The sequence below is a fragment of the Herpailurus yagouaroundi genome, unplaced genomic scaffold (genome assembly GCF_014898765.1).
Source record: "Herpailurus yagouaroundi ecotype Mexico unplaced genomic scaffold, PumYag 163, whole genome shotgun sequence".
Taxonomy (NCBI): Eukaryota; Metazoa; Chordata; class Mammalia; order Carnivora; family Felidae; genus Herpailurus; species Herpailurus yagouaroundi.
The window spans coordinates 68058634-68068392 of NW_024412404.1; the positions used below are offsets into that span (position 1 = coordinate 68058634).

General features: G+C 61.0%; 1 protein-coding gene across 3 annotated transcripts; it reads right to left on the reverse strand.

Annotated features, from left to right (window-relative positions):
• Positions 1 to 406: 406 nt before the first annotated feature.
• Positions 407 to 9460, reverse strand: CALY (calcyon neuron specific vesicular protein). Of its 3 annotated transcripts, none has more exons than XM_040486881.1 (6): positions 9335 to 9460; positions 3091 to 3245; positions 1966 to 2079; positions 1253 to 1366; positions 731 to 1058; positions 407 to 557 (listed from the first exon to the last, which is right to left on the reverse strand). In XM_040486881.1, the coding sequence occupies exons 2-5, from the start codon at positions 3223 to 3225 to the stop codon at positions 756 to 758; spliced, it is 666 nt and encodes a 221-aa protein (XP_040342815.1). In that variant the 5' UTR covers positions 3226 to 3245; positions 9335 to 9460; the 3' UTR covers positions 407 to 557; positions 731 to 755. The 3 variants fall into 3 exon arrangements, with proteins under 3 accessions (XP_040342815.1, XP_040342816.1, XP_040342817.1); XM_040486882.1 differs by lacking the exon at positions 9335 to 9460 and adding an exon at positions 3526 to 3535; XM_040486883.1 differs by lacking the exon at positions 407 to 557 and having other exon boundaries at positions 727 to 1058.
• Between the last annotated feature and the right edge of the window lie 299 nt (positions 9461 to 9759).

The window sequence follows — 9759 nt, forward strand, 5'->3', positions numbered from 1 at the left end:
GCGCTTGCCCAGAACAGGGGGATTCAGAGGCTCCCGGCGACGGGTTAGGTGTGTGAGGACCAGGCCCGGCAGTAGGAGGCGGAAGGGCCTCACTGGATGTAGGGCTAAGCAGCAGTCAGGGCTGGAGCCCAGCCCTGGATAGAGGCGAACTTACTCCTTTGCAGCCCGGCAGCGCTGGGCCTGTGCACGCCGGGCGCTGGCCTTCCCCCTCTCCCTGCGTGGCCGCGGCTTCCCGGGGCTGCCTCACTGCCCCCACCCCCACCCCCACGGTGGCTGCTGCTCTTCCGGATCCTTCGGGGCTCCCTCAGGGCAGCAGAGGAGACCCGAAGCGGGCGCTCACCCAGGCGGGGGTTGGGAAGGCAGGGAAAAGGTCAGCGGGACCAAGGAGGCTCAGGAGAAACAGAGGCCCAGGTGGATATGAATCTTTACTTAGAGAAAAGCAACAGAGCTGCAAGCTCGGGGGCAGGGGGCGTCAGCGAAGGGTCCTGGAAGCAGGGGCACGACCACGAGATGGGAGAGCGTCGGGCGAGGGCGGTCACAGGTGCCGGCAGGGGGCGCTGCCAAGACAGAGGGAAGCAGGGGCGAGAGCCGGCGCTGCGAGGTGGGCCCGCGTCCCCCCTCGCCGCCCACCTGCGTGGGAAGAGGTGCCAGGCTGAACCCCGTCCCCCGGCTTCCAGCTCACCGGACCCCCGCCCTGCCCACGACCCCCATGCCGCCTGAGCACACCTACCCGGGCTGCAGGTGCGGAGGGGCCATCACTGGGGGGCCGGGGGCGGGGCGCTGCCTGCCGCCTTCCGCGCCGCCTCTTTCTCTCCCGGCGCGGAGGGCTTCCCGGGGGGCTCGGTGGCCGCCGCCGCCGCCGCCGCCGCCCCCGCCTGGGTGGGCGCCTTGGGTCCCTCCTTGACGGCGCGGTAGCCCTCCCCCCAGGCCGAGGGCGTCTCCGTGCCGTGCTTGCGGCTCAGCGGGTAGGCCCCGATGGCCGCCAGGATGCTGCGGTGGCGCTCGGGGTCCATCTCGGTGTAGTACATCTCCAGGGTCAGCGGGGTGCAGATCTTGGGCTGGGGGGGGGGGGGGGGCGGATCAGGGCGGGCCGCAGGGGTCTTCCCTGGGCGTGGTCCGAGAAGCGGAGGGGAGGCAGCCCACCTCAGTGCTTCCACAGGGACACCCCCCCTCCCCGCCCCCGCCCGAGCGGAGTAAGGTCGCGACTGCCTGCCTCACCCCGACCCCGTACACCCAGCTGGCCAGGCCTTACCCGGAGCAGGAAGCCGTCGGGGCAGGTGAACTGGTCATACCAGATGGCCTTGTACATGATGAGGACACAGCCCAGGAGCGCCATGGCAAAGGCGATCATCCGCGCTGTGGGCAGCTGCGGGAAGGAGAGAGACCCGAGGAGGGGGGTGTGAAGCTGTTGGAAGGACCAGGGCGGTCCTCACACAGCCCCGCTGGCTTCTGTTTGGCTTTTCTCTCAGAAACAACGGAGGAAAGGAGATGACAGGTGTCACTAATGAAAAATAAAGGGTTTTAGAAATGGTGTGCAAAAACTGATTTAAAAAAAAAAACCCAAAACCATTTAGTGAACTTAAGAGCTAAAAAAACAGGAAGGGTGAAAATATTAGCCAGATATATAGCATAAGTGACTTTCCATAGTACCTAGAAAACCCAGGGGTCACTAAGGGAAAACGGACACACAGCAGGAGCAGGTGGGGCCCAGGGCGGCTCAAGGCAGGAGCCCCTCTGAAGGCAGATGCTGTTCTCATCCACTTTATAGCAGGATGAAGGCCTCTGAACGGGGTGGTGTCCTGTCCCTCTCTCTTCCTGAGAGCAGGCGAGTGAGCAAGAGGTCCCGGCCAACCTGGCCCAGACGTGGCCCCCCATGGCCTGCAGCCTCCTCCTCGCCATCTCCCCTGCCCTGACTCCCCATGGAACTGACCGCTGGGCACCATGGGCCCAGGAGGGTTGGGTTACCCTGCGTCCTTCCTCAGGGTGGTTACAGGCCAGCTTCTGGGCCTCCAGGTCGGGGAACTTCTTTGGCTGGTCCGGGGGGGACAGCTGGTATTCTGTCTGTGTCTTGATAACCACCTGTGGAAAGAGATGGCCCAGGAGGACCCTGAACCGGGAGGACTGGCGGGGGCAGGCCCAGGGGTCAGCTCCCCGGCAGTGGTGTGGGTGCTGGCCATCTGCCAGGACTGCCTAGTGGCTCCACTGGCTACAAGCTGAGGCCAACGGAAGGTGGAGGCAGAGAGCCTGCTGGGCCGGGCGGCCCTGGGGCCTGTCCACACCACACAGGGAGCCCCTTAGTCTGGGGGCTGCAGTCAGCTCTCCCTGCCAGGCCAGGAGCTACCCTTTTAGGTGCTCCACAGCTTGGCTCCTGCCTCCGGGAAGTCCACCCTGACTTCTCCTCTGGCTCCCAGAGTCTTGAGGCCCCTACCACCTGGGGCACAGGCAAATAGTCCTGTGCTTTGTGAATGCTCCCAAGGGGTGAGCACTGAGCCTCCCCACGTGTCTACTGAGAGCCAGATCCAGACCTGTGGCGGACTCGGCTGCTGCCCCCCCCCAGATCACTGGGAGGTGCTCCCACCCCCATGGCCCCCAGACAAAAGCTTTCAGCTGCCTGCCCCCTCCCTCCTGCTGGGACAAGTCCTGATGCCAGTCAGCTCGTGTGGGGTCAGGCAGGGCTACGCTAGAGCCGAGCCCTGCTTCTCACACATCCCTCCTGACAGCGGGTCCCCATCGGTCACCTGCCCCGGGACCCTGTTTCAGGCCCTCAGGGAAGGATGGGAATTGTTTGCTTGCTGAGCGCCTGTGGGCAGCACCGTGGGCTGGGCACTGTCTGCAAGATGTTGTAGGAGTCCTCACAGTGACCCCCGTTCACGGATGAGGAAAGGGTGACTCTGGGTGACCAGAGAGCTGATCAGGTCACATGGATCACCCATAGCCGACTAGGGCTTTGGTCCAGCCCGGCTCTACCTCTGCTGGCTCTCCTGCACGTTGGGGGAGGCCACATCTGCATAAAACTCACCCCACTGCCCTCTATGCACAGGGCAGGCTGAGAAGAGCCCCTCACCCCCTCATGCTGGTCTAGGCCCTCACCTGGTCCGGGAATGGTGGCTGGAGCTGGCTGACGTCCAGGGGGCTGATCAGAGGGACGCTGTCCGTGGTAGCCCCATCCTGGTCCCCGGGGTCCTTGCCCGGCTTCCCGGAGAAGCTGCAGCCCAGCTTCACCATGGTGATGGGTGGTCCTCGTCCTGCGCAGAGTAGACACAAGGTTACTGGCCACTCAGCACCCAGCAGACGTCCATGCCGGCTGCTGCAGGAGCCAGAGGGCCCCAGCTGACCCCGGTGTTCCTCACACCTGGGCCGGGACAAGCCAATCTCCCAGGACAAAGTGGGTGTGTTCGTCCATAGGCTTCTAGTCCCTTCCTGCCCTCTGGTCTCCCTTTGGGTCCCAGAGCCATGCAAGGGGTGCTGCCTCTGACCAGGGAGTGTCCAGACACACAACACCGGCAGAGCCGGCAGCTAGCCAACCTGCTAGCACATTCCAAGGGCAGCTATGTGCTCAACAGAAAATGATCCCAGATAGAAGGCTGGAGAGTAGGGTGGCCAGACTGTGCAAATAAAAATATAGGACACTTGGTTAAATCTGAATTTCAGATAAGCAATGGAAGTTTTTTGACGTCTATGTCCCATGTAATATGCAAAATAGGACGTATCAAAAAGTTATCTGTCTGAAATTCGAGTTTAGCTGGGCGTCCTGTGTTCTATCTGACAAATCTCCTGGAGATGCAGGAAGTAAGGAAGAGGTACAGAAAGGACATCAGTGAGAAGATCCAAATGCTAACTGCACAGAGCACAGTAGTAGGGCTGGAATACCCTGACGAGAGACAGAGGACCAGCCGAGGACAGCGGAGGTGCCTGGAGGAGTGCACAGCCCCCCCCCACCCCCTCCACCCCCCTCTCGGGAGCTCAAGACGATTTTACCTCTAGGCTGACCGATAAATAAGAACAAAGAAAGGAAGGGCCGCCTGGGGGGCTCAGTCAGTTAAGCGTCCCACGTTGGCTTAGGTCATGATCTCACAGTTCGTGAGTTCGAGCCCCACGCCGGGCTCTGCACTGACAGCTCAGAGCCTGTTGAGATTCTCTCTCTGCCCCTCTCTCTCAAAATAAATATTTGTTTAAAAAAGTGATCAGTCTTTTCACCATAAGGAATACAGAAGAAAGATCACCTGATTAACTTCAATAATACCTGGAGAAGTATTTGATAAAATTCAACATTTATTATTTTAATTATCTATTAGCACTTCAAGGGCAGAAGGAAACTTCCTTAATCTGATGATAAAGGTTATCTACAAAAACCTCTAAGCTGTCCTTATATGGTGTAAACAGTGAAAGCGTTGCCTTTCAGGTGAGGAAGGAGATGTCAAGGCCTGCTATTATCACTTCCATAAATCACAGTGCAGGAGGCTTTAGCCAGCTGTCGGGCAGGGAAAGCGAATGAGAGAAAACAGGCCTGGACGAGATCAGGCCAAACTCTCGTTGCTCACAGATGAAGCACCGTGTATGTGCAGAACACCCACGACACTCTACAGATCAGTGGCAAAGGCTGAAGAGTGAGGCCAGCAGGGTCATCCAAGGTATTCAGGGGTCATTAGTGACAACAGATTAGGAAATAAGCTTTTCAAAGATTCTACTTAAGCGGCACTGGAAATATTAAACACTCAGGACCAGACTCAATGAGAAAATCATGGAAAACCTCAATCAAAACATTACTGACACTGAAGGAGACCTAAATTCTTTCAGTAAGTGGGGTAGGGAATGGTCATGGATTTGGGAAGGTTCTATGTTTAAAAATATCATTTCCCCCAAAACGTATCTGTAGGATCAATACACCCAACCCACAGCCCAAAAGAATTCTTTTGTGTGTGAACATGCCCGGCATCGTAATTTTATATAAAAACCAAGGGGACAAGAACACGTGACCCCTTGAAAATGACCGAGGGGTAGGATTCGTCCGCCAGGTGCAGCCAGTCGCGCAGCCTTGTGGTACAGATGCGTGGTATACACACGCCTGTGCACACGGACCACAGATTTATGACAGAGATGCCGCCTTTCGATAAACATGTGTCCACACGGAGAGCAAGGCACCGAAACCCCACCTCACACACACAAATCTACTCCATGTGGATGTAGCTAAGTTGGGAAAGCGTCTGGAAGACACTACAGGAGAATGTTTTCCTGGTCTGGGGGAGGGAAAGAGTTCTTCAGTATGACAAGTAAGCACTAACCATCAAAGGGCTACATTCAATTTAAGAACTTCTGCTTATTAAAACGCAGCTTCAAAGAATGGAAACAGAAAGCACGACTGGGAGAAGATGTTTGCGATATGCAACTGGCAAAGGACTTGGGGGCTCGTCAACAAGGTACGTTCAAACCCTAACCCCTGGCACCCGTGAACGTAACCTCACTAGCAAACAGGGTCTCTGCAGATGTAACTAAGATGACCTCATACCGGACTGCAGGGGCCCTAAGCCAATGACTGGTGTCCTTACAGAAGGGAGAAATGTGGACGCACACGGGGAGATGCTCAGGCCCAGATGAGAAGGTTGGAGGGATGCATTCACAGGCCCAGGAACACATGGGGCGGCCCGAAGCAAGGAGAGGCAGGAAGGATCTTCCCTAGAGCCTCAAAGGGATCACGGCCCTGCCCCAACCTTCATTTCCGACTTCTCGTCTCCAGAGCCGATGGAAAAATACATGTCTGTTGTCTTAAGCCACCTGCTTGTGGTAATTTGCCACAGTGGCCTGAGGAAGCCAATGCAGGGCAGATACCAAAATATAAAACGGACATCTCAAGTTGGTAAAGAAAAAGATAAACCCAATAGAAAAATGGACAGAAAAAGATTTCAATGGCCACGAATACTAAAAAGGTGCTCACCCTCACTAGTCCCCGAGGGAGATAAATTAGAACCAGCTTAAGGGGACACACTGAAGCCTGTCAGGACGCAGGAGAGATGCCACATGGGTGGCGTCCGCTCACGTAATCCACTCAACGTCCGACGCCGAGCAGCCCTCACTCCAGCGTGGACACCCAGCAGAAGGACGGGTGGGCGTGAATGTGCACACAGCACCACACATCACCCAGAGTGACACAAGTAAATAAATGGGGGTGTTCCTACCACGGAGTCCTTGGAGCAACGGAAGTGACCGGTCACAGCTTCACACAAGAGCAGCCCTGAGTCCCACAAAACAACGGTGGCCAAAAGAAGCCGGGCGCAAAGGAAGGTTCGATAGTAAGAGAACTCCAACTGCAACCTTTAGGAACCAATCGGCGGCATTTAGACACGCACTCTGGGGGTCCGGACCAATCGTTGCTCCTGTGTCTGGAGAGTCTGAGAGGCGGTGCCCGTCGGGGAGGGGAGCTGCGTCGGGGCTGGGTTGGGATTTCTAGTCTTTGCTTGGATGGTGGATGGCTGGGGTGCCCTTCTGTTACGTTATTAGGCTGCACGTTTGTTTTATGACCTCTTGTGATGGCAGAGGCACGGCCACCCCATGCCCTCCCCCAGGATGTGGACCCTGGGGTTCCGCTGAGCAGACAGGGTGAGTTCCTTGGCAACTGTGCCCTGGGTCTCTCCCCACCCTCTTCCTTGTGAGGACGAAGGGCAGAGCCCCAGGGGCTGTGCTTCCTACCCTGGCCACTGCATGGGGCCCTCCCTCGCCAAGGCCAGCACCCACCCTACACACACTGCCGTGCCTCTGCAACCCCAAACTTCTGTCCTAGGGTGACTTCACCACCCCCAAATGCGTCTCCCTGGAACAGCCCCACCAGCGCAGGTGCCCATCAGGCTCACAGGTGCCAGTCTCACACCCCAGAGGCCAGGCAGGCCTTGCTGTGGGTTCTGGATGTGAGCAGTCAGGGTGGGAATATAGAGGAGGAGCCCCTACCCAGAGGCAGAGAGGCGGAGAGATGCCCAGGATGGAGAACCTGCGAGGTGCTGGGCAGGGGGCCGGGGCTGTGTAGGACCGGGGGAGGCGTGGCCAGGAAGCAGCTCTGTGGGGCTGGCGAGAGAAGCAGCCGGCCGGGCAAGACAGGAGCGCCCCCATCGTGGACTTCCCGGGCGCCCCGGGGAGGGAGGTCCTACTAGGGCCCTGAGCTGGGGCTCCTCCTTGGGTTTACGAGCCTGGCCCGGGCGCCCTTACAGGACGGCAAAGCGCCCCCCACTCCCACCCCCTGCTGGAGGGCTTTTCCTGAGGACAGTCTGGCTTGGCAGGGGATCCGCCTGGGGCACATTTGCACCAATTGGTTAGTCTGCACGAGGACCACGCAGACCACGTCCGTCCGTGCTCGGTGAGGCAGAGATGGAGAAGGGACCACCCGAATAGAAACAGAGATGTCGGGCTTTCCAGTGCTAGGAAGGAAATGTGGCTCCAAAGCGCTGGGAAGGGGCCACGGAGGGAGGGACTGACAGGAGAGCGGGGGGGAGGGAGGGGGGGGGCGAGGGGAGGGGGGGGCAACAAGAGCTCAGGGCTTGAGGGGAGCTTCGTGGGGGCGGGAAGGGTGTGCCTGGGCCTTCTAGCAGCGGAGCCCCCCCCCCCCCCCCCCCCCCCCCCCATCAGCCTTCGATTTACAGAGGAGAGCGCGGAGGGGCACAGTGTGTCGCCTCCCGCACTCCCGTCAATCTGTGGTTGGCCACCCCCGCTGGAAGGCCGGGTGTGTGCGGGGTCTGCACAGTCTCCCCACAGGAAGCCTCTCCCTATAAGGGGTTCCGCCTCTGGGGTCCTCTTGGAGCCAAACCTAAGCTCCAACTCCTCCGACGCGGTGTGACATCCAGGTTACGTCATCGCGGGTTTCCATGGCAACGGAGGCTGGCGACGACAAGTCTTCACGAAGGAAAGGAGCCATTTGGGACCTTCTGGACCCTCCGCTTCTGGTTCCGTGCCCCTCCCACCAGGCGTAATGCTGGGGGGGGGGGCTGGGCTGCATGTGGGACCCCCTCCCCCCGAACATTTATTTCCCTCGCTGAGACCTGGGGACCCTCTGGGAAGGCTGGCTGGGCTCATTCACACGACAGACACAGAACTCCGTGGAATTGGGGGGTCGCCCCTGCTGCTCCCACTGCCCCCCTCACTCCACCCTGCGCCGTAACTGCGTCTTCTCCAGCAGCTCATCCGCTCCCCCCCCCCCCGCTGTGCCCTCCTGGATGGGGGCCGTGCACGCTCCTCTCCGACGTTCGGGGAAGGGGCACCGGATGAGCCGTGCGGGTGGACGGACACGCGGACGGCCAGGCAGGGCAGGGGCCCTCGGCTGAAAACCCGACCGAAGCCGGGCGGCAGATCCGTGCGTCACAGACTCGCCTTGGCGCCCCCACTTCCCCCGCCCCCCGCGGTGTGCTGCGTCACGAGTAGAGGTGCGCGCCGGGGCGCCGGGGCGCGCGCTTGTACGGGCTGGGCACGAGCGTGCTGCGCGTGGCGGCCGCGCATGTGACTGCTGGGCGCAGGGCGCTGCGCGCTCCGCACGGCCCTCCGCCCCCCGCCCCTGCCCTAGCCGCAGCCCCACCAGATGCCCTGCAGGCGGGTCGTGGGCTTGGCTTTTGGTCTAAGGGTCTGTGGACTGCAGGCCCCAGCCCCGCCCCGCGAGGCCCGAGTTGGGGGAAGCTACGTCCGCACCCAGCGGTGCTTTGGTCCCGCATCGCAGCCACCTGTGGCCCCGCGTCCTGGGTCTGCGGCAGGTGGTTCTGGAAAGATACCCCTCCCCGCGCCTGCCCCCGCCACAGCCACCCCGCTCTCTATGCCAGCAGCGCTTCCCCGGGGTCTGGTTCGTCTGACGCCTTCCACCTCGCTGCTTCTCCCACCCCCCTGCTCTCCCCCACCCTCAGACGCAACTGGCGCCCCCTCCCTACCCAGGGGACGCCCAGCTCCCAATGGCTCTCTCAGATCTGCAGGGAAGAGGGGCTGCGGTCACCAGCACGACCCCCACCCAGCTGCCCTGCTCTGCTGAGGGTGGGGGATCCGGGCAGCACGTCGGGTCTCTGCAAGGCTGGACACCTAGGGTTCTTCTGGAAGGTCCAGGCAGCGGCTCACCCCGCGGAGGCCCCCGATCCTCTGGGAGGCCTGGGGTCAGCACCCCCGCTCCGTCAGCAGAGACCCCAAAGGAAGACCCCGGTTCGGCCTGGCCGCCATCGGCTCAGCCGCAGTGCCCCCCCCCCAACACTCTCCCACCCCTGCACACGCACCTTGCACACGCGCCTGCACACGTACCTCACACACCCGTGCACACTGCCCCGTGCACACTCGCCCCCCCTCCCCCCGCTCCACCAGGAGAAATGGGGAAATGGCTCACAGGCGGCTCCGACGGGCAGCTGCTGCAGGACGCGGTCGCAGGACGAGGGTGCGGAGGAAGGACGCGGTTCCAGACGCTTCGCAGCCGGGGCGGGGCGGGGGAGGGGCCGAGCCGAGACCGAGGCTGCTGTTGCCTGGGCGACGCTGGTGGAGGGAGTACTTGCGTCTGCTGCAGCCGCTCCCCTCCCACGGTGCCCCCCCATCGAAGCTGGGCCTCGGCTCCCCCATAGCCTTACACACACACCTCACACACTCACACCACCTTGCTGCAGGGGGGTAGGCACCCTGGCGGGCCGAGCCCTGGCTGCTCCTCGCCCGAGGGTGTCCAGGCCCTGCCCCACCACCCTGGTCAGTGCTCACACTCGCCGTCTTGGTGCCCTCGGCCGGCTGTGTTCAGGCGCGGCTGGTTTGGCCTCCACGTCCCCG

Coding starts and splice junctions, on each gene's coding strand:
- CALY (XM_040486881.1), bottom strand. CDS start 3,225: ATGGTGAAGCTGGGCTGCAGCTTCTCCGGGAAGCCGGGCAAGGACCCC. Junction 2,080..3,090: donor AGCCACCATTCCCGGACCAG/GTGAGGGCCTAG, acceptor CTCTTTCCACAG/GTGGTTATCAAGACACAGAC. Junction 1,059..1,252: donor CCGACGGCTTCCTGCTCCGG/GTAAGGCCTGGC, acceptor CCCCCCCCCCAG/CCCAAGATCTGCACCCCGCT.